This window comes from Pipistrellus kuhlii, unplaced genomic scaffold (assembly GCF_014108245.1).
Source record: "Pipistrellus kuhlii isolate mPipKuh1 unplaced genomic scaffold, mPipKuh1.p scaffold_m20_p_3, whole genome shotgun sequence".
In the NCBI taxonomy this organism is placed as follows: Eukaryota; Metazoa; Chordata; class Mammalia; order Chiroptera; family Vespertilionidae; genus Pipistrellus; species Pipistrellus kuhlii.
The window spans coordinates 163,828,924-163,853,047 of NW_023425529.1; the positions used below are offsets into that span (position 1 = coordinate 163,828,924).

A 24,124-nucleotide genomic window follows, 5' to 3' on the forward strand; every position below is an offset into this window, starting at 1 on the left:
GCTACTTGGCAATAAAAAGAAACTCTTACCTTTTGCAACAGCATGGATGGACCTGGAGATTATTATGCTGAGAGAAATAAGCCAGTCAGTGAAAGACAAATACCATATGAACTCACTAATATGTGGAATGTAATGAACAAAATAAAGTGATGAATGAAACAGAAACAGAGGCATGGACACATGGAACATTCTGACCACTGTCAGGGGAGGGTGACTGGATGAAAGAAGGTGAAGGGATTAGCTAAAGAATGTATATGCCTAACCCAGAGACACAGACAACAGTGTGGTGATGGCCAGAGGGAGTGGGGAGGGAGCTGCGTGGAGATGGGCGAAGAGGGACAAAACGGGGACATCTGTAATAGCGTCAACAATAAAAATAAAATAAAAAGTCAAACTACTATGGTGTTGTTTTAGGATACATCTATAATTTTATTACAAAACCATTCTTTTGGCATTAGTTGGTTACAGTAATAGCAAGATATTGTGAGTGGCATAGCAGCTCTGAGTAACAATTGCATTTCTTAAGCTACCTCATATCCATTACATATAAGTTATTCATAATCATTTATGCTGCAAATCCCGATGCATATACCATTCAGGGAGGAGTTGATGCTAAGGGATTAAAGTAAATGTTGAAAAGACTACAAAAGGACCTTTATGGGATTTTTTTCCTTCTCCCTCCCCCAATTTACTTTGCTATAAAATAATCGAATTTCTTAGAGCTAGTCTGCATGGCAGCAGCACCCAAGGAACATCGTACTTAGTTCTTGTTAAAAAGCAATACCTGTGCAGGGCATGTTTGACACTACAGGCACAGGGAATGATCGCTCTAGTTTTAAACTCCTGCATTAGAGTCTCTTAAAAAAATAAAAGCAGTCTATCAAGTTCTTCTAGATGGTGTTATTGCTGTACATTTGTTGGTGGGTCACTTTCTGTGCTGTGTTTGCTTTGAAGAGATCTTCCAATATATCTCCAATACTCCTTTCTTATGGTATCCTTTTCTTTAGCTAGGATTTCACATAACTAAAAATGGAAAACAGACAATTAATTAAAGAAAATGCGTAATTAAATCTTCAGGGCAAATGCTTTTGAGCTAATACAGCTTAACTTAATCACATTCAAATGAGATAAACCACCAAAGCAGCATACTATGTTCACTAGTGATGTAGTATTGTTCTAAACAACAGACATAGAACTGCACTGAATTCTGAGTAACTGTGTTGAAAGGAACACGAATATTAGTGGCACTGGGAAGACCCAATTCTGAGATAGCAAAAAGCAAGTGACGAGTCCCAGGAGCTTACCTCTAATGCTTTATTAAGAATGTCCTCCTTGTTGTCACATTGGTTTTCTAGCATATCTTCATAGATATCCACAAGAAAAGCAATTAGGTAGGGGGAACTATGACTTGGTTGCAAATCAAGCAATTGATTTAACAGATTGGGATATTTGGAAAGACCACGATCCTGCAAAATCCTAAAACAGAAATTATTCTAAATTTTGAGAAGAGCAAAAAGAGTAGAAAGATAAAGAGAAAACAGCCCCTGTGACATAAGCAAAAAAAGGAGACATTTTGAATGAAGCTGAAACTAAATGAAATTCACACAAAACTAAAGCAGAAAGTATCAAAATTAAGAAGTGAAGAAAAACACAGGAAAGTTTTAACTTTCCTTTTAGCTCAAACCTTGTAGGTTTAACAAGTAAGACTTGTAACAGATCTCTAGAAGTGAATCAGGGATCTGCAATTGTACAATCTGACTGTAAATAGTTGGCCTTGCCTTACTGTGTTCCTGAGCTGCACATACACTGAGGGTGTGTGTTCCATTTTTTATTTTTTTTTCACTGTTTAAGTCTATAACAGCTTGTCTCATAGAGAAGAGCACAGGAATAGGTTAGACTTTGTTGCTGTATTCCATTCTTTGACATACAGGATTCATAATTTCAGTTATAATTTATTATTGTTCACTCATGGACTACTCTAAAAACTGGGCTGGTATATGTGCTTGGGAGGTGGAGAGAAGGGTAGAGGACACTGTTTTTGGGTATTGCCATAATACACTTCTGCTCTCAGAGAAAAACAGAAAAATTTTAGTATCATTTTGGAATCTGATTATGGAACATAGTCTGTAATGCATCATATTAACAGGTTGTATTTTATAGAAAACGAGCAAAAAACATCCTCTTACCCTTTCAAATAGTTCCATGCACTTTCATTGTGTGGTACTAGCTTGATCATTTCCAGAGTGTACCTATAAGAAAAAGAGCACAAATATGTGTATGATTTTAAGAGCAGTGCGATAATTAGAAACAGTTTTAATAAGATAGTAGCATAGCTTAGATATGTGCTTTCATTTCTCTCTGAGTGGACTTTGTACCCTCTCTAGGTCATATTTAAGTCTCTCCAGGCTCCAACTGTCAATTTTTCTTGACACAGTTCTTCCCTATTGAATATTTGTATCCAATTCTGGAGACGGACACTCAATATGAAGGCTCAATTCATAACACAAAAGAAATTAAAGATTTCCTTTAATTTAGGCTTTCCCTCTGAAGGAAAATGTCAGCTAAAATAAGATTTTTCTTTTATTTGTAAAACAATCTTGGGGGGAAAGTCTAAGATCTATTTATGGCTGTCAAATCCTTAATTGTTGAAAAAGGAGAACTACATAATCTTAGTAAATGCTTGATAAATAGTAACTATTATTAACTGTGCTAGTAGGTTATGTACTCAAATAGAAATATTACCATGATGTATTTAGTAAAGAAGAAGAAAAAAAAAGCAATGTGTATAATATGATTGCCTAGGTTGCTGTGTGTTTGCAACGCATTTTTATAAAGCTTGAAAGAATTCATTACTTGTAGCTCACTCTAAAGAATGGGATATGGGCCCTGGCCAGGTAGCTCAGTTAGGTAGAGTGTTGTTTCAATACGCCAAGGTTGTGGTTTGATCCCCCATCAGAGCACATACAAGAATTGACCAATTAATGCATGGATAAGTGGAATAACAAACTGATGTTTCTCTCTCTTCCCCTTACTCTTTCTCAAGTCAATGAGGAAGGGGAAATACCCCACAATTTTTCAAGAATGTGAGGAAAAAGAATAGGAGATTATGATGTTTAATTTTATACAATTCAGCATAATTCCCCACAAGTATTGCATTGTTTTTATAATAAAAGGGGGAAAAAACTATAGAAAATAATCAACTACATCTATATTCTTAGAGTTGAATTTAATTAACAAACTAAATTACTAGAGAAAACTACTGCTATTCTTAGCATCTTAAATATTTCTTTTACCTATCTAAAGGGTATAATAAAATTTAAGAATGAAAAACTCTTAGATTCTTGGCTGATTATTTTTATTTCTATTTGGTTTTAGAAAGCCAGTGAACTTCCTTTAAAAACTATGAGAGAAGTCTGCATTTTTAAAATATCTTATTATGTTTAATCTAATGTAGTAGGTTACAGTAAATAAGGAACATATATTTTTAAAGTTCCTAATTATTAATTGGATTTTTTCAAGGTAGAATAAACTAAAGCATCCTAACTTTGGCAAGGAAGTTAACTTTCTAAAGGATGATGCTTTGCGTTCCTTCAGAGCACCCTTTTCCTAATCCTCACAACAGAATATCAGCTATAAAAGGAAAAAAAACAGGAGCTGTTAATTAACTTTCACAATTAAAATTATACACCCAACATACAGAACAGTTTCCATTGAATTCTACTGCTTTCACAACACCTTTTATTTTAAAAAATCTTTATTGTTGCGAGTTCTATTATACATATGTTCCCCCACTGACCACTTCTAGCCCACCTCCAACCCTCACGCCATTCACATCTTAGTAAAAAAAATCATAAATCAAACCATCATTAAGTCAAGGACTGTCTGTATAGGGTATATAGGTCAGGTATGCTTCACATACTACAATGCACAGGACAGCCCCTACAATAAAGATTTATCTGGCTCAAAACCCTGCAGTAGAACAACATGGCATCAGGGGACTATTATCCAACATACAAAAGAATTTAATATGATAGTTTTAAACAAAGCTTCCTAGGCACTATGAAATCTGATTTCTTCTCTATCTACAGTAGCAACAATATTTCAAGGAAGTTAAGACATTACAAAGCAGAGGTATACTACATAGTTGTAAATTTATCATTACCAATTTCATCTAAGTATTCTGTCCTTAGTTCTGTGAGGGAAGAACTGGGGGCAGTCCTGACCTTTGCAGTATCCCCAATTCCTGACATATAGTAGGCACACAAATATTCTTTTATTGAGTGAGCAAGTGAAGGAGATTACTAACTGGACTTCTCTTTCCAGGATAGCCCGATCACTGTAGCCAGTGGTGTTGGAAATTACAAAGTATCTTTGGTTCCAGACAGAATTGTTTCTCACATCCTCTTTAAGAAGTTGGTCTACATATTGCAGCTCATTATCCCAAAGTTTAAATTCCTAAAAGAAAATAAATAAACATCTAATTAGAAATGTCTCATTATTTATAAACAATAAATATTAATCAAATTTCAGCAAAGCTAAGTAGGTCTAACTGAAGATGTAGGACTCAGCACACAGTTGGAGGAGAATGACAGTTGCAGGTCAAGCAAACGCAGTGGGAAGAAAAGAAATAAAAAACAAGGAATTGGTTATGAGGGATGAAAACAATCAGGAAGAGAGAGCAGCCAAAGCAGCCTGTAATCCAGTACCATCTTCTTGAGAACAATTTAGGTAACCAGACGCACAATTATGCTATCTAAGCCAACAATTATTCTAAAGGACAAAATCAAAAGCAAAAGAAGTATATTTAACTAAAAGCTTATGCATTGTTTATGGTGAAATTTTAGAGGAACTTAAACCCCACCAAATTTAGTAAGAAAATGATTAAATACAACATTAATTTGATGAGATTAATTTAATATTAATACATTAAATAAAACAAATATTCAAAATGCACACATATGAAAAAATTAGATGTAGAGAAAGACCCACAATTAGGTTCAGGCATGTTTTCACATTATAAAGCTATTTTTTAGAGGAGAAACCAAGATAGTGACATAGGTAAACACCTGAACTTGCTGCCTTGCACAACCACTTCAAAACTACAACTAAAAGATAAAACAGACATCACCCAGAACCACAGGAAGGCTGGCTAAATAGAAATTCTACAACTAGAAGGGAAAAGAAAGCACACTGAGACTCAGGAGGTGCAGAAGTAAAGTGCAGAGGTACAGAGGCCCACATGCACACAGAGAGAGCTGGCAACTGAGTACACGGCTGACTTTTTCAATCTGTAGGGAGACACAAGCTGTTGACTGCTCTGAACTCCAGTTTCAGGTGAGACTCTGGGGACCCAGACTCATATGGGGAGACACTGGACTCTCTGGCAGCGGGCAGAACTCGAGGGTGGTACTTGCAGTGATGACCAAGGTACACTGAGACCTGGGGGGAGGGGGGGTGTCTCTTAGGGCAGGACTGACGGGAAGCCATTGCTATTTGCTCTGCCCTGAGACTCTGGCCTCATCCAAGCTGTGCACAGAGGCTTTTGCATATGAATGGCCTAGTCCTTTGAAATCTAAACTTACCTTTCAAAGTGCAGCTGAGTCAGAAAGACCCAGAACATCCAAAAGAAGGCCCATAGCACCACAGCAGCTTGCACTGCTTCACAGCTGGGCCTCATCTGGGCACTTCCAAAACAAAGAAGAGGAATCTGCAGATCTCTCCATAGCACCTCCTTAGAGATCCAAGAGCCAGTGTACGCAGAGGTCAGAGTAGGGCCATCCAGATTACAACTCCTCAGATCCATAAAGGGACACACTCAGGGGGCAGACTCAGTAAGCAACAAAGCACCACTGAAGCAAGTCTTGCCTCATAAAGGTGTCTTCAGAACAGAAGTTCTCCTATCGTAGACATAGCTGATCCTCACAGCTAATTGGCCTGGAGGTCAATTCCTCTCAGTGATACCAATAACAATCAAGGTTTAACTACTATAAGACTGTGCACATAACCCACAAAGGGGTGCACCAAGAGTGTCCACCTCAGGTAACTGGGGAGGCTGACCCATTGGGCCCTATAGGACACCTAGCACACAAAGCCATTCTATCAACTCAGGGAAGCAGCCAAAATGCAGAGACAAAGAAACAGATCACAAATGACAGAAATGAAGGAAAGCAAATGACTGGATATAGAGTTCGAAACCACGGTTATAAGGTTTTTCAAGAATTTTCTAGAAAAGGCCAATAAATTTAGTGAGACCCTCGAGGATAGGAAAAAGGACCAACTAGAAATTAAGCATACACTGACTGTAATAAAGAATAATATACAGCCGAAACCAGTTTGGCTCAATGGATAGAACATCGGCTTGGGGACTGAAAGGTCCCAGGTTCGATTCCGGTCAAGGGCATGTACCTTGGTTGCGGGCATATCCCCAGTAGGGGGTGTGCAAGAGGCAGCTGATCGATGACTCTCTCGTCGATGTTTCTAACTCTCTATCTCTCTCCCTTCCTCTCTGTACAAAATCAATAAAATATATTTTAAAAAAAAAAAGAAGAATATACAAAGATCTAACAGCAAACTAGAGGATCACAAGAATCAAGTCAAAGATGAAGAGATAGTGTAAGGAGCCTTTGGGACAACTTTAAGCATACCAACATCTGAATTATGTGGGTACCAGAAGAAGAGAGAGCAAGATACTGAAAACTTAATTGAAGAAATAATGACAGAAAACTTCCCCCACCTGATGAAAGAAATTGACTTACAAGTCCAGGAAGTGCACAGAATCCCAAACAAAAGGAATCCAAAGAGGATCACACCAAGACACATCATAATTAAAATGCCAACAGCAAAAGAAAAAGAGAGAATCTTAAAAGCAGCAAGAGAAAAACAGTTACCTACAAGAGAGCCCCCATATGATTGGCAGCTGATTTCTCAACAGAAACTATGCAGGCGAGAAGGGAGCAGCAAGAAATACTCTAAGTGGTGAATAGTAAGAACCTACAACCAAGATTACGCTACCCAGTAAAGCTATCATTCAGAATTGAAGGTCAGATAAAGAGCTTCACAATAAGAAAAAGCTAAAGGAGTTCACCACGACCAAGCCAGTATTATATGAAATGCTGAAAGGTATTCTTTAAGAGGAGGAGGAAGACGAAAAAGGTAAAGACAAAAACTATGAACAATAAAGTGACAACAAATACATATCTATCAACAAGTGAATCTAAAAATCAAGTGAATAAAGTCTGATGAACAGAATTGGTGGATATAATAGGATCAGAGGCATAGAAAGGAGTAGACTGACAATTCTTGGGGGAAAGGAGTGTGGGAAGAGACAGGACAAAAATTGTACACCTATGGATGAGGACAGTGGGGGTGTGTGTGTAAGGGCAGAGGGTAGGGTAGGTATTGGGTGGAGGGGAGCTATGGGGGAAAAAAGAGGACAGCTGTAATAATCTGAATAACAAAGATTTATTAGAAAAATAATAAATCCTCTCTCTCTTTAAAAATCAATAAATAAAAAACTATAAAATAAAAAACAAACAAAAAAATGATGGAGAAGAGAATCCGTACAGATAATTTGGAAAAAAAAGTAGAATGATCAAAACTTACAAATGCTAAAACAGTCAGGGATGTTAACTATGAAAAAGTAGAGTTATTTTTCGTATTTTTTAATAGAAAAAAAAGTAGAAATTCATAAAAAGTTAAAAATACTGAATACCTTAAAAAATATATCCCTTTACTCTAATTTAGTAAAGTTTAGAATTTTAAAGAAAAAAATAATTTGATGAAATAACCTTGGTATAATGAATAGCGCAGAAAGCAGTAATTACTGGGGAAACTTTCACAGAAAACAACACTAGAATTGTTTGGTAGAATAAATTAAATGCCCAGAGTGGGAGTCCTAACTATTCTCTTCTATTCAAGATTTAGCATAAAATGTTAACAAATGGGCAGAAATAAAATATATAATAGTTTTTGTAAAATCATATTCCTAAATTTATATATGCAAAAACCTTAGTGTGTACAATGCTCTTGTTAATTAAAATAACAAAGTTGTATTAAAAATTAGAACTACTTTTTCTATTCAATTTGTTGGCAAATATAAGATATGATATATATTCAATCTAAAAATATTAAGTTAGTATTATTCTTCTTTAATATGAAGCTACTTACAAATATATCTCAAGAAATTATAAAGGTTAACCAACATGAATTGTCAGCTAATTAAGTAACTTAATAATTATCAATAATGATATACTTATTCTGTGTTTATATCTATATACGTAAACTACATGTGTGTTTCAGTTCAGAAGTATACTTGCAATTTAATAATTTTATTTAATTCAGTTAAAAAATAAAAAGTTGGAAAACACTGTAATAAGAAAGGCAATACCTGAATAACCCACTGTCGATGTTGCCAGGCATGATAATTCTTTGCATCCTGATTAAGAATATCAGCAATAAACTCAAGCTCCTGAGATGGATCTTTTAGCCACTCCACTAAGACTCGCCTATGATGCCTAAAGCCAGGTGGAAAAGGGAGAGAAGTTTTGTGTGAATATTTTCAGGAACTAAAGTAACAGTTTCATGTACTGCGCTAGGTGATGTGAAGGGACACTTAACAGAAATCATCTCTAATTCTCAAGGCTCTACTGGAGAGAAAAGGTAACAAAAAAGATACTCTAGCCGGGACCGGTTTGGCTCAGTGGATAGAGCGTCGGCCTGCAGACTGAAAGGTCCCGGGTTTGATTCCAGTCAAGGGCATGTACCTAGGTTTCAGGCACATTCCCAGTAGGGGGTATGCAAGAGGCAGCTGATTGATGATTCTCTCTAGTTGATGTTTCTAACTCTCTATCCCTCTCTCTTCCTCTCTGTGAAAAAACAATAAAGTATATATTTTTTAAAAATCTCTTAAGAAAAAATTTCAGAATACTAAGTTGAAAAACATAAAACAGTGATTTGTGAGTTTTGTATAAAATGAAATCAAATACCGTATTTTTTGGACCATAAGACGCACCGGACCATAAGACGCACCAGTTTTTAGAGAAGGGAAATGAAGAAAAAAAGATTCTGAAACAAAAAGTTCAGTGTTACCACTACAATGTGTAAACCCATAAATTATGCAGAGACTTTCTATGCTCTCTTTGCATAGTTTATGGGTATCTACACATTGTAGTGGTGAAAGAAGAGGCTGGAGAGTGTTTTACATTATGGTAAATGTTATTGGTTTGGTATCACAGAAAGTCTCTGCATACAATATACCGGTATGAAGATTGTTGCAGTACAAACATTTTGACAGTTACCGGTATAATAGTATGAAGAGAAATTCTGACTTAGCGGCGTTATCAATCAGGGCATCCAGCGGAGGGCGGAGTTTACTGGTGGGCGGAGATCTACAGTACGCCTACCCAGTAGTCAAGCACGGCAACAGAGGGCGGAGAGGAATGATTGGGGGAATAGACGCGGCATTCTTCCGGGCACGGAGTACGGGCCAGCAAGGGGTACAGGCAATGATTACGGTTTGGATTACGCAGTTACCGTACACCGCACCTGGCTGACATGGAGATATGGCTGCAGCGAGGGCATGGAGGCTGACTACCATACATGGGAACTCCTCTACCACTCGGGGTTTACAGAGCGGGGCAGACACTCTGGGCACGGAGGAATGGACAGTGACTGCAGCAAGCACACAGAGCCGGGCAAGCACACAGAGACCACACAGAGCCGGGCAAGTAAAAAAACTTTTTTTTTTTTAAGTATATGTGTAGGCTATATTTGGACCATAAGACGCAGGGACTTTTCCCCCCCACTTCTGGGGGGGGAAAAGTGCGTCTTATGGTCCGAAAAATACGGCAGTTTAGAGATTAAAGAATGTTTAACTCAAGCAAAGTCTTTTAACAATCACAAAATGCTATCAAAAAGCAATGGCATAAGACTATAGGATATTTATCATTTTATCAAATTTGAAGCTCCCTTGGTTATAAATAGACTGTCAGTTTTCCTTAAGTCCAAAGTGTCACTGTACAAGCAAATTAATACTCATTTCACTAGTTTGTGGGCAGAATTGTAGCTATGACAAGTGACAAAATTGTTGAGTTTTCCATGTTGGAAAAACAAAACAATAGAAACTATTCCTGATGAGCTATAATAGTTGCTATCCCTTCTTTTCTCACAGCAAGCCCTCAACTCCCATTTATGATCCACCCCACTATGTGCCTTCTTTTCTCTTCCTACCACTTCCCTCCTGCCCACCCAGTCACCACCCTAATCAAGCGGGAGGACTCTCATGCCAAGATCACTAACTCATATCCACCTAATTAACAAACTTGTTGGTCATCTTTTAGTCCTTACTTTCCTTGACCTATCAGCAGTATTAAAACTGTCATCCACTCCTTTCTTCTTAAAACTCTCTCTTCTCTTGGTTTCTGTGGTGACACTAACTTTTGGTTTCCTTGCTCAGTCATCCTGATATGCTTCTTCCTCTTCTTTTTTTAAATATATTTTATTGTTGTTTTTTTTTTTAGAGTGGAAGGGAGAGGAATAGAGGGTTAGAAACATCAATGGAGAGAAACATCGATCAGCTACCTCCTGCATACCCCCGACTGGGAATGTGCCCAAAACCAAGGTACATGCCCTTGACTGGAATCCAACCTGGAACCCTTCAGTCCACAGGCTGATGCTCTATCCATTGAGCCAAACTGGTTAGGGCCTGGAATGCTTCTTAAATGATGTTCACTGGTATTCTATCCTCAGCCTTCTCCTCTAATTCTCCCTGAGCATCCTCATCCATAGCTATGACTTAACTCCTTTGAACATTTTCCAACCATGTACTAGACTATAATACTACATAGGTTTTTCCAAAGGCACATCAAACGCCATTTGTTCAATACTGGATCCATCTCTCTTCCCCAGAAATGTGCTGCTTTGTCTTATAAATTCCCCAGTGGTTGGCACTACCATTCACCCAGTGGTCAAGTCAAATATATTGACATCATTGTTCTTCACTCCTCCAATAAATTAAACTTCAAACCTCTTGCTTCTGTCTGCAATCCCTCTCTGGAATATATCCTTCTCTCTCCTAAACCTCTTCCCCAACCTCTCTTAGGCCTAACCCAGTGTAATGGCCTACACCAGGGCTGTGAACCTATTCCATCTATATTCCACCCTATAGTCAGGGTAAAACTTCTAAGACACAAAACAACCATGTTACTTCCTTAATTAAAAATTTGGCAATAGCTCTGTACTGCCTAAGATCAAGTCCACACTCCTTACTAATGTTCATAAGGCTCTTTATGATCTTATCCCATTTACTCTAATCACAGGGATTTATACAACTCCCTGAGTGCATTGTGCTCTTTCATGCGTATCCCCAGAATCGTTCCTCTCAGAACTCAACCTTAAATCTCAGGCATAAAAACAGGAATGTGTTGATTATTATACTGGGAAAAAAATGGTATAACTCCTGCATTTTGAGCAGGCAGTTAGTGGCACAGAAAGTGGAGACAGTTGCTTCTGCTACTTCACTAGCTTCACTACCACCTCCTCCTTTACCACCACCACCCCCCCTTCAACCTCCACTTCTTCCACCAACATGACCTCCATGACTATTCCACTGTGAAATAACTGGATTTATTATTTGCTTTTTCCTTTTAGATTGTACCTGGTTCATTTTTGTATCTCCAGCATCGGTATAAATATTTTAAATAAAAAAATAAGTATAAGATCAAATACCAAAAAGGCATTTTTTAACACAAAGAAAACATTTCACATTTTTAATTAAAAAAATTATATATTTTTATTGATTTTTTTTACATAGAAGAGAGGGATAGAGAGCTAGAAACATTGATGACAGAAAAATACCGATCAGCTGCCTCCTGCACACCCTCCACCAGGGGCGTGCCTGCAACCAAGGCATATGCCCCTGACTGGAATCGAACCCGGGACCTTTCAGTCCGCAAGCTGATGCTCTATCCACTGAGCCAAACCCGCCTCATCACATTTCAGATTTTTTAACTTAAATTCTTTTTTGAGACTAGCAGAATTACATGCTAGATGTTTTAAATAATAATAGTAGCAAACATTTTAGTGTTAAGCATGGGTCAGGCACTACTTTAAACACTAAAAAAATTGTTTCATTTAATCCTCCTAACAACCCTGTGAGGCAGGTAACATTAGCTTCAATGCAAAGTACTAAAATTATAAACAAACAAACAATTCCCTATATTTGCATCACCCATTGGCAGGTACTATCAGCATAGTAACACGTTTCCCTCCTATTTTCATCTTACCAAACTTGGTAGTTTTTGGGCTGTTCTTCAATTATTGCAGTGATGTAGTTCATTTCCTCATGTAGGTCTTTTTGAAGTGACTTTAAAAGAACTCTCCGGAAATGCCTACAGCAAACAACAAGCATTCAAAGTCTCATTACTCCACATAAATAGCCTCCCCACAGTATCAAATAAAGCTACAAGAAAACAGAATAAGAAATTTTTTTTTTGGGGGGGGTGTCTAACTTCCTATATATATATATATATATATATGGTCATTAGAAGAATCAAGCATTTAAACATATTTTATTGATTTTCCACAGAGAGGAAAGAAGAAGGATAGAGACCTAGAAACGTCTATGAGAAAGAAACATCGACCAGGTGCCTCCTGCACACCCCCCCATTGGGGATGTGCCTGCAACCAAAGTACATGCCCTTGACTGGAATCGAACCTGGGACCTTTCAGTCTGCAGGCCGACGCTCTATCCACTGAGCCAAACAGGTTTCGGCAAGAATCAAGCCTTTAAAAGTAATTTTTTTTCTTCCTATCCTCCCAAACCCTCTCTTTGAACAACTATTAGTTTGTGCTCTACAACTATGAGTCTGTTTCTGTTTTATTTATTCATTTATTTTCTTTTTTATTTCACATATACGTAAAATCATATGGCATTTGTCTTTCTCTGTGTGACTTCACTTAGCATAATATCTGCTATGTCTACCCCATGTTGCCACAAATGGCAAGATTTCATTCTTTCTTATTGCTGCATAATATTCCTGTGTATACAGGGTGTGGCAAAAGTAGGTTTACATTTGTAATACAAATAATACAATATTTAATAAATAATTGTACAAGAATAAACTTTTGCATACTCACAACTGTAAGTCTACTTTTGCCCATTGCTGTATATACAGTACACTACATCTTTATCTGTTCATCTATTGATGGACATCTAGGTTGCTTCAATTTCTCGGCTGTTACTAGTAAAGCTGCAAGGAGCATAGATGTGCATAATCTTTCCAAATTAGTGTTTTTGCTTTCTTCAGATAAATGCCCCAAAGTAGAATTGCCTAGGGCTGCTCGAGGCACAGGCAAGCCTCAAATGGCAGGTGTCCAGCCGCCCAGGGCTGCCTGAGGCTCAGGTAACCAGGGCTGGCCGAGGCTTACACTGCAGGCAGTGGCAGCAGCAGATGTGTGATGGGGGCGTCGCCTTCCTCTGAGGGCTAGGTCGCTGCCCGCCCCTGAGGGTTCCATGACTATGAGAGGGGGCAGGCCAGGCTGAGGGACACCCCCTCCAGTGCATGAATTTTCATGCACTGGGCCTCCAGTTATTAATATAATAGTTCATTTAGGTAATTATTTAAATCACATGTGTCAAACACAAGGCCCGCAGGCCAAATCCGTCCCGCCAGGCCTTGCAATGTGGCCCGCACCACGCTGTCATCACTGCACTCTGCTGCGTTTCCATCACAATGACAGTTTATGACTGTTCAGTAAACCATTCGGCCTGCGATTTAGGCTGGATTTTAGATTTTGGCCCCTTCTCTGATTGAGTTCGACACCCCTAATTTACATAGTTCATTTAGATAATTATTTATATAATAAATTAATTCCATTACAAACATTATCACATATTTTACTTTTAAAACCACCACAAAAATGCTACTTGTAAATAAAATAAGTGTAGCGGATAGTGAATTCTTTATCTTCCACAGAAGGAAAAGATAATATTGGGTCTAGTAATAATTAATGTCGTTTTTAAACATTCATTTAAAATCTTGCTTGGTGTTGACTTGTATTGACATAACCTTCAAACACGTGGTATCTACAGAACGTGTGAAGTGCAATTAACAAGTTTTTCTTGAAAAAGTTTGTGTTTGGTTTGGTTTTTGTTGCAAAACTAGGGCTAAGAAGATGGCGGATGAAGAGCATATTCGGCACTGCATGCTTTACGAGTTCCAATTAGGAAGAAAAGCAAGTGAGGCTGCAAAAAACATCTGTAGTGCTCTTGGTCAAGATGCAGTTAGCGCCAGAAAATGCCAGCGTTGGTTTGAGAAATTTTGCGAGGGAAATTTTTCGTTAGATGACAAGAGTGGTCGAGGCCGTGTGTCCAATTTTGATCAAGAAGCTCTTCAAGCTCTTTTGGTGCAAAATCCTCAAATTACCCAACAAGAGCTTGCGACAACTTTAAATTGTTCACAAAAAACAATTTCCAATCAATTGCGTGCACTTGGCAAAGTCCAAAAGTTTGGAAAATGGGTTCCTCATGAGTTGACCGACAACAACCGTAATCAAAGAGTCACAATTTGCAGTTCGCTCCTCTCGTCAAAACCGTTTGCCGTTTTTAGAGCAAATTGTTACCGGAGATGAACAATGGGTGCTGTATGTTAATTTGAAAAGGCGGCCTCAATGGTTGGACAAAAATGAGGCTCCGCAGCCCACGCCAAAACCTGACTTGCATGCGAAAAAAGTGATGTGTGTTTGGTGGAATTTTAAAGGAATTCTTCATTGTGAACTTTTACCATCTAACCAAACCATTACAAGTGCAGTGTATAGTGCCCAATTGGAAAGGTTAGCCCAAGCTTTAAGAGAAAAAGAACCCGCGCTGATTAATCGGAAGGGCGTAATGCTTCACCACGATAACGCACGACCGCTTACTGCAAGAATCACTGCTGAAAAACTGCGCCAGTTGGAATGGGAAGTTCTCCCTTAACCTGCATATTCTCCTGATATTGCCCCTTCCGATTACCATTTGTTTCGTTCTTTGCAAAACTTTCTTCTTGGAAAAAAATTTAATAATGAAGAATGCCTCAAAAATGCATTGACCGAATTTTTTGCATCAAAATCACAAGAATTTTACAACAGAGGGATTAAAATGCTTCCTGTGCGTTGGGCACAAGTAGTAGAAAACAACGGCAACTATATTGTTGATTAAATTTTGTTGTATTGTTTAAATAAATTCGATTTAAAAAAGTATTAGAAAACAACATTAATTATTACTAGATCTATATCTAAATGAAAACAAAATTAAGCATACTATTTAGAATATACAGTTTAATTCAAGAAAAAACAGCTAGAGTTACTACCTTTGAGGAGTAGGACTTTGGTAGTAAGAAGGAATGGGGCAGAGGGTGCTATTTTTCATATGCAAATTATTATTTTGACAAAAGTTAAAGTTTAGTTAAGAAAAAGAAAAGCCATCCAAACTAAAATGTACGATATTTAAACAGGAAATATTAATAATGTATTACTTACCACACTGTATAATTGGCTGCATTTAACTCTATAGCATCTCTGGTTAATTTAAAAGCTCGCTCACTTCTTTCATCACGCTGCAGAACGGCCCGGAAATAATCATAAACGTCTCTGACTGCAAATAGCACAAAACTGCATTAGGGCTATCCTTCTTGATTAAAACTACCATTATACTATAAAATGTTGTTATATCTTACAAGAAAAATATTTTATTGCATTATTTAGAACAATAAGCAAAATTAGTCAAATTATTGTGTGAATACCACCCTGAAAATACTTCAGTATCACAGGCACAAAGTTTCTAAACTTGTGTCTTTTTCCCCCCCACTGAATGTTGTTTTTGAGGTCTGTGTCCATGTTGTAACAGATCTAGATCTGTTTAATAGTTATATAGTAGTAGTAGTAAATTGTATGACAATACATTTTATTTACCCATTATAAGCCTGGTGCACGAAATTCGTGCTCTGGGCAGGGGGTCCCTCAGCCTGGCCTGTGCTCTCTCACAGTCTGGGAGCCCTCAGGCAATGCCTGACTGCCTCGGGGGTGGGAGAAGCTCCTGCCGCCACCATTGCCCGCCCCCAGCAGTGAGCCTGGCTTTTGGCTGAGTGGCGCTCCCCCTGTGGGAAGCACCCTGACCACCAGGAGGCAGCTCCTCCATTGAGCATCTGCTCCTGGTGGTCAGTGGGCATCACAGTGACCGGACATTCTGAGATTTGCATATTAACCTTTTTTATATAGGATTCTCCAAAACATGGATATAGAAGAGGGAACAGAGGTACAGAGGTTAAATTTAAATAATTTGTTCAAGGTAATAGTAAAATGAAGTTAGAATGCGAACCAGGTGGTAATAAAATCTGGATAGTGACTTGCATTCATTCATAACCTACTAGTGTGTCTTCTGATGCCATATGCCAGAGTGAGCTCAGAATGTATTATAGAAGCAGCACTCAAGGTTGTAAGATGTGGGCATTTTCCAGTTTTACTAGATATACCACACTGCTTTCCAAAATGGCTAAAATATGAAAACTACCATCAGAAATACATGTATCTGTTTATATGACCTAATACTTGATATCACAGGTTTAATCTTTGCTATTCAATTCATGGGAAGAAATGGCATTCCCATTTTAATTTGCATCCCTCTCATTCTTAATGATAATAAGTTTCCCCCCTCCACTTAATAGACAATGAAATTTTCTCTTCTATGAACTATCAGTTTATATCCTTTGTCCTTTGTTTTTTTTTTAAATCCTCACCTGAGAATATTTTTTTCCATTAATTTTTAGAGAATGAAAGGGAGGAAATAAGAGGGGAGAAAGAGAGAGACATCACCCAGACTGGGGACAGGGACTGAACCTGCAACCGAGGTATGTGCCTTTGACCAGGGATAGAACCCAAGACCCATGGCTAATCAGAATCGAACCTGGAACCCTTGAGTCCACAGGCCGACACTCTATCCACTGAGCCAAACCGGTTAGGGCCCTTGGCCCATTTTTTAATGTTTGTTTCATTAACCTTATAAAGTTCTAAATTATAAATTCTCTGTTTAATATGGTATATCTTCTCCAACAATGCTTTTTGCCTTTCAATTTATTCATGGTGTCTTCTCTTATACACATTTTATTTATTTATAATATATATTTTATTGATTTTTTTGTTGTTGTTGTTACAGAGAGGAATGGAGAAGGATAGTTAGAAACATCGATGAGAGAGAAACACCAATCAGCTGCCTCCTGTACTCGCCCTACTGGGGATGTGCCCACAACCAAGGTACATGCCCTTGACCGGAATCGAACCTGGGACCCTTCAGTCCACAGGCTGACCCTCTATTCACTGAGCCAAACGGGTTAGGACTCTTATACACATTTTAAATTTTGAAATATTTATATATCAATTTTTGATCGATAAGTCATATTTCATTATATTTTCCTTTGTGGTTTGTAATCATAATATATATAATTATTTAAAATGATGATTCTTTTTTATCTTGCAGAAAATACCTTATTATTTTTAATAAGAGAAATGTATGATTATATTAGTTTTCTCTAACATCTTTGTTATAGGTACTTTATGAATATGAAAAAATTGTGGTTTTTCATTTCTCTGATCACTAGTTTGGATAATATCTCTTTGTAGATATTCTCTATTTTTTCTAGTATTATATCTCCAAATATAACATCTCACCATGTGAAAGCTTTTTATTTTTTTATACAGTTATACTCTCTGATCTTTTCTTTAATCAATTCTGTCTTGTAACTTGCTCAATACCACCATCTTCACTCCAAGAATGAAAGATTATTCTCTAATATTTAATCCTAGAATGTTTATAATTTTGTTCTAAAATTATTTTCATGTAAGCTATAAGATAGATATAATTTTGCTTATATCCAAATGCATAGCAAACTGTTACAAAAACATTATTTGATTAATCTATCTTTTTCATCTAGGTATGAGATAGCCTTTCTATCAAATATTAAATTCTCATTGATACTGATGATGTATTTTTAGATTCCTTACTAATCTATTTCTGTTCCAGTTCCACATGATATTTTTAGTAATATATTTTCATATTTGATAAGGCAAACCCTTACACCATTATTCCTTTTCAAACATATTTTCGTATTACTTCATAATAAATAAATAAAAGACAATTAGTGCTTTTTGTAACAGAGGAATGATCTTGGATAACAAAGCCTAAACTGAAATATATATGTACATACATAAAACTACAGAACTAGCATTCCATTTTATTCATTTCACTTCCCTAGAACAACTAACAATTCACATTTGCACGACCTTCAAAGTACAAAGCATTTTCACATTCACTAGGAAAGAATGATACTTTGTCAAAGAAAATAATCCATTCATTTTAATATCAGTAAATGTATTCCAACTGAGCCTAACACTCATTGTTAAAATATATTTCAAAATGCTCATGTTTCAGCAATCAAAGTTTATTCTAAATAAAACAGTAACTTATTTATGTTGTAGATTAACTGTAAATGAAAAATACAATCCCAAAGTAGCTATTATGTATTATAATATAACACTCATGCCTTGGCAGGATAGAGCATTGGCCCATGCACCCAAGGATGGCAGGTTCGAATCCCGGGCAAGGGCACATACCTGAGTTGCAGGTTTGATCCCCCACCCAAGTGGAGGCCTGTGAAGAAGGCAATCAATTGATATATCTCCCTCACATTGATATTTCTTTCTTCCTCTCTCTCCCTCTTCACTCTCTCCCTCTCCCTTCACTTCCTTCCACAAGCTCTAAAAATCAACTGAAAAAATATCCTTGGGTGAGGGTAACAAAAACATACACAAGAAATAATGTAACAACATTCATTACTTAGAATACGTCTTTTTGGACAAAATAAAACACTTAGTGTTTTATTTTATAAAAAACACAATGTTAGCTTATCACAGTCATTTAGATCTTTGTCAGACAAAAATCTATCATTTACCTACCCATATTGTGAATTTCTACTCTGCTACCAAGTTTGACTTTCAGATCTTTTCCTAATAAAAATAAACTTACATTTTTCACTATAAATGATCTGGACCACTGGATTGGGGCCATCGTTCTGTGGCACTGGCTCTATATCAGCCCATTCTGCTCTGTCTCTGAAATATATATATATATTTTTTCAGTGATTATATTCAAGTAGGTAAAAACAAAACAAGACAAAACAAAAAAACCTCTGGTATTTTTAAAATAGCAACAATTACACTTACATTAATACTAGTAGCTTTTAAACATCTTAATGTAACTATGGTTGGCTTCTTCATGACCAAGTTTTGCCACTTTGCTTTACATGTTCAACTTTAAAATAAAAATAATGTAAATTATCTTCCAAATAAAATAAAGTTTTTAAATTTAAGATTTATAGGTAAGTAGAAAAACATATTTTTGCAGCACATATACAATAGTGTTAAATTAGAAATCAATCTAATTCATTGGTCTAATAAGCCTCTTTCGAGTTAGTATTTTTTAAAGACTGAGTAACAATTTACTAGGAATGGACATTTTAAAATCAAAGTAAGCACTATTAACTTATACAACCATCTGAGTTAAATTTTGGTTGGCTCTACCACTTACCAGCTGTGTGACCTTAAGTTACTTAACCTCCCTGAGCCTCAGTTTCTTCTTTTATAAAATGGAGATGATAATATTTTTTTAAAATATATTTTATTGATTTTTTACAGAGAGGAAGGGAGGGAGATAGAGAGCCAGAAACGTCGATGAGAGAGAAACATCGACCAGCCGCCTCCTGCACATCCCCTACCGGGGGATGTGCCCACAACCAAAGTACATGCCCTTGACCGGAATCGAACCCGGGACCTTTCAGTCCGCAGATCGACGCTCTACCACTGAGCCAAACCGGTTTCGGCTGGAGATGATAATATTACCAACCAAACTTAAAAGATTGTTTGGAGGATTGAGATAACATGTCTTCACTTAAAATGTGCATTCAATGAATACTCCCATTATCCATGCTAAAATAACATTTTAGTGGCAACAACTGGGTACCATCACACAGACATTTCTGTGTGAACTGCTGTGTGAACACTCTTTACCTATATTCTTTTCCTTTCACTTATTTTTTAGTTCTCTATACCAATCAGCTATTGACAGCGAAGATTCTGTGGCATCCAGGCAATTCTGAAATTGCGTCCACCAGGGAAATCACGGGAAGCAATTACCAGGGGTGTGAGACATGAGAAGAGTAAGGCTGTCATTCAGTCACAGGGAAGGAGCTATAGCCACGTGAATAAGCTGAATATTTCACAATTCAGACAGACAGGAGGTTGGAGAATGATGAGCTCACTCCCCAACCAATCTAAAACAGTAAAACAATAAAACAATACCAAAACCTGGACAGCGACTTGCACTCATTCACAAAAACAAGGCAAATAAGCAATCTAATGAATTTACCTAGAATTACAGGAGGAGGGAAAAAAAGTAAGACAAAAGAAAAAAATAAGACGTAAGGACTTCTCACTAGTCTGTCTGCAGGTTCAATTAGAGCTGGGGAACAAGGGTTGTCAGAAAACAAAGAGCTGATGGAGATGGGACCGGGTGCTGGCAAGGATGCTGAGAAAAGGCAGCAGAGTCTCAGCAGTTCCCAGCACCGCCCGCCACACAGCACCACGTCCGAGGCGGGGCAGGGAAGAGAGTCCAACAACCAGCATCTTTCCCTCCGTGCAGCCCAGCTAGGTGCCTGGCTGATGCTAGGAGTTAAAATGTTGAATGAAAATGCCCCCAGTCCTTGATGATCTTATACTATCGATAGCTTTCTCATTTCAGCAGAACAAATCTCGGCAAGTCCTTAACAGCTTGTCTTTAAAGCGAGCAAATCTGCCGAAACCGGTTTGGCTCAGTGGATGGAGGTCAGCCTGCGGACTGAAAGGTCCCAGGTTCGATTCCGGTCAGGGGCATGTGCATTGGTTGCGGGCACATCCCCAGTGGGGGGTGTGCAGGAGGCAGCTGGTCGATTATTCTCTCTCATCCATGTTTCTAGCTCTCTATCCCTCTCCCTTCCTCTCTGTAAAAAATCAATAAAATATATTAAAAAAAAAAAAAGAAGGGTCCCACTCACAAACCAAACCCTCAAAAAAAATGTTAAAAATAAATAAAGTGAGCAAACCTGGAACTTATTTAAATAATCATTTCCTGCCAGATTGTCAACATGTACCCACCCACCCCCTCTGGGATACAGGTTACTCTCAGGCTATTTTTTTTTTTTTTTTTTTTTTTGTGGGAGCGGGAGCAGGAACAGCGCGGGAGATTTCTTAAATTCCTGAACCAGCGACACCTACACAGCCTGAGCGTGCGGTCCGGTGTGCACAGCGGGGTCCAGCGGCTGGGCATCCCGCCGCCCCGTCTCCCGGCGGCGGTGCGGGCTCAGGGCAGCGCGGGGGCCGCGGGCGGCCTGACCCCGCAGGGCGCGCCCCCCGCCGCCGCCGGACCGCGAGGCCGGGAAACTTGGCCCGACCAGCGGAGGCGGCGGGAACCGACCCGGAACCGCCGCCGCGGGGAGCCCCCCGCCCTCTGGGAAGGGCCTCGGCCCCGCGGCCCCGCAGCCCCGAGGCCGCGCAGGGGGCGTTACCTGTACAGAACATAGGTGGGTGAGTCCAGGCTCAGGAACCCGTCGTCCATAGGGGACGGCGCCGCTTCTCCGGCCTCAGCCGCTATCGCTTCTTCTTGCTGCTGCTGGGGCGGCGGCGGCGGCGGCTCGGGCTGACCCGGCTCACTGCCCTGCGTAGCCTCGCCGACCCCCTCGGCAGCCGCCATCACGCCTCGGCCCGCAGCGGAGTCTGCGGCGCAAGCCCCGCCCCTCCCGGCCCCGCCCCTCGCTCTCTTCCCCCGACGGAACCCCGCTTCCGGTTTCCGGGCTTCCTACCATAGAGAGGCGGGCCAGAGAGGCTCCGCCTGGCGCCTTAGGCCCGGCTGACCTGGAAAGAAGCTCGCCTGTGCACGGGACTTCGTCCACCTCCCGAGGGGCTCCGGGTTTCCGCCACGTCGCCCCATCTGTGTATCCCTCCCACGTCCTTGTCCTCGGCCTTTGGGAACGTGCTAGTGTTGTTAGGAACCCTCAGCAGCGGAGATGGCTCTCCTTTCTTGTGTTCGCAGTTCGGAGCCATGGATGAGGGCAGCTGGCCTACAGCCTGAAACCCAACCCAGTCCCAACGCCTCCATCTCCAGGGAACTGGCCTCCACAGGAACCTTTGAAACGCCTTTATGTTCCTTGTACATTCCCCCCCCCCCTCCCCTTTTGGATGCTAAGAGTTTATATCACAGAATTTAAGTAACTCAGGGTTTTCGTCTTTAGACATTAAAGTTCTAATGTACAAGTAATATATGTATAAGTTATAGGTAAGGCAAACATTTATTTAACAACATGACTTAACCTGTCTTGTGCTAGGGTTGCTCATGGCAGTAAATGAAGTCTCTGACATTCTGTTGAAGAGGAGCAGTATATACAACCTGATATATAGAACTGGAGGTGTTCAGGGTATGCCACTTCAAAATAAACTGCTTTGGCACATTTTGAGCGTAGGCACTAGCAAAAACAGCAAAGGCATGGACAAGCTTACTCCCGCCCCCTTTATCTGCCTAAAGTTATATCTTCCAAAAGGAACTCAGTTGTCATAAATCCCCAGTCCAGGAGTTTTGACAGTTTGACCACACCCAGACAAACTGTCACAAGTTATCATGTGTCCTATCAATTCTTCTAAGGGCTCATTAATCTCTCCTAAAAGTCACTTACTCGCCCCTAAGAGGCCTGCATTGCATCCCCTTTCTTATTAAGATGGTGTTTAAGCTTGAATTCAAAACAACCTCAAGGAATTACTAATTTTCCCCTAGGTCTCTCCCAGGTACACATGAACTGTACATGTTAATAAATGTTTGTTTTTCTCTTGTTAACCTGTCTTTTATTACAGGGGACTCAGCCAAGAACTCAGAAGGGTAGAGGGAAACAAGTTACAGAGGCAAAAGAAGAGTCCTTGGAGCTTAGGAGACCGGAAAGCAAAGGTACAGCTGGAGGAAAAGGAGGAAGATGCAGGTGTGCTTGAGAGACAGCAGCAGCTGAGGGGAGGTGATGGAAAAGGCAGGGGCATAGGAGAGCCTGGGGGCGAGGAAGAGGGAGCTTTGTCCTTCATCCTAAGGGCTTTTGTTTACCAAAGGCCGTGACTTTAGGGGAGGTATCAGGAGAAGATCCAATAGAACGTTCATCAGCTTCCCAGGTGGGTCCTTTCAGGGTCATGGTCTCTACAGATGGCTTGGCACTAGTCATTGGAGCTGGCACTGATGTCAGCCTTGGCACTGTTTCACCTGGGTTGGCTGCTTTTCTGGGCCAAGAGCTGAAACACAACTGAGGCCTAGATGTTATCTCTGGTATGATGAAACTCTGTCTCTGTGGTCAACAGACTCGAGTCTTTGTTCCTAAGATTAATCGATGTGGGTCAGAACCTCATTGTCCTGAGGGCTTCATGCTTAAGGGAGTGGTTGTTCAAGGGCTTGTATGGGAGTTGGATAAGGCTATTTTCCGGCCCCCTTGCTCCTTCTCTAAGGGGGCTCACCACATGAGTAATCACATGCCAATGGAGGAAAAGTACAAACCACATGACAGCGACAGCAATATGAAAGTTGGGGTGGGTGAGAGTCTAAAATACATGACTGGAGATAGGCTAGGGAAAGAAAGTTCCCCCTACACTACTTGCATTCCCAGTTTTGTCCCTTGCATCTGGGGTTTTCCATCCTGGTGACCTTCCGTACCTGGCTTATGGCTCCTACTCTGTTCATATCTAGCTGCTTACTATGTCAAAATAGAAATCTTCCTTTTCTTTGAATCCAGAAGGGTAGCTGGTGGTAACTTGGTCATTTCTCCCTGGACAAGTTACTGAGAATTGGAGTGTAAGCAGTCAGCCCCTGAACCTTGTCTATGACAGTTTTGACAAAAGAGAAGTGATGCTGGGTAGTTTCCAAGGTTGGGTCTTATGTTTCACTTGGGTCTCTGAGAAGTCTTGCTGGGGATGATGGTGTGTGTGTGAAACTAGCTGTATGTACTAAGTCCATCTACCCTGAGACTCAATTTGTGAGTGTCCA

General features: G+C 39.4%; 1 protein-coding gene across 2 annotated transcripts; it reads right to left on the reverse strand.

The window, feature by feature from the left end:
* Nucleotides 1-414: 414 nt before the first annotated feature.
* Nucleotides 415-21,844, reverse strand: FNTA (farnesyltransferase, CAAX box, alpha). Of its 2 annotated transcripts, XM_036456590.2 has the most exons (9): nucleotides 21,624-21,843; nucleotides 19,052-19,137; nucleotides 15,514-15,628; nucleotides 12,282-12,386; nucleotides 8,387-8,513; nucleotides 4,307-4,455; nucleotides 2,187-2,249; nucleotides 1,305-1,476; nucleotides 415-1,023 (listed from the first exon to the last, which is right to left on the reverse strand). In XM_036456590.2, the coding sequence occupies exons 1-9, from the start codon at nucleotides 21,806-21,808 to the stop codon at nucleotides 901-903; spliced, it is 1,125 nt and encodes a 374-aa protein (XP_036312483.1). In that variant the 5' UTR covers nucleotides 21,809-21,843; the 3' UTR covers nucleotides 415-900. The 2 variants fall into 2 exon arrangements, with proteins under 2 accessions (XP_036312483.1, XP_036312484.1); XM_036456591.2 differs by lacking the exons at nucleotides 15,514-15,628; nucleotides 19,052-19,137 and having other exon boundaries at nucleotides 420-1,023; nucleotides 21,624-21,844.
* Nucleotides 21,845-24,124: the final 2,280 nt, after the last annotated feature.

Bases quoted from the DNA above. Each gene is read 5' to 3' on its own strand.
- FNTA (XM_036456590.2), bottom strand. From the start codon at position 21,808: ATGGCGGCTGCCGAGGGGGTCGGCGAGGCTACGCAGGGCAGTGAGCCG. The intron at 12,387-15,513 runs GTAAGTAATACA...TGTTTGCTGTAG, and splicing joins GCAGCCAATTATACAGTGTG to GCATTTCCGGAGAGTTCTTT. The intron at 4,456-8,386 runs GTATTGCCTTTC...ATTTTCTTTTAG, and splicing joins ATCGACAGTGGGTTATTCAG to GAATTTAAACTTTGGGATAA.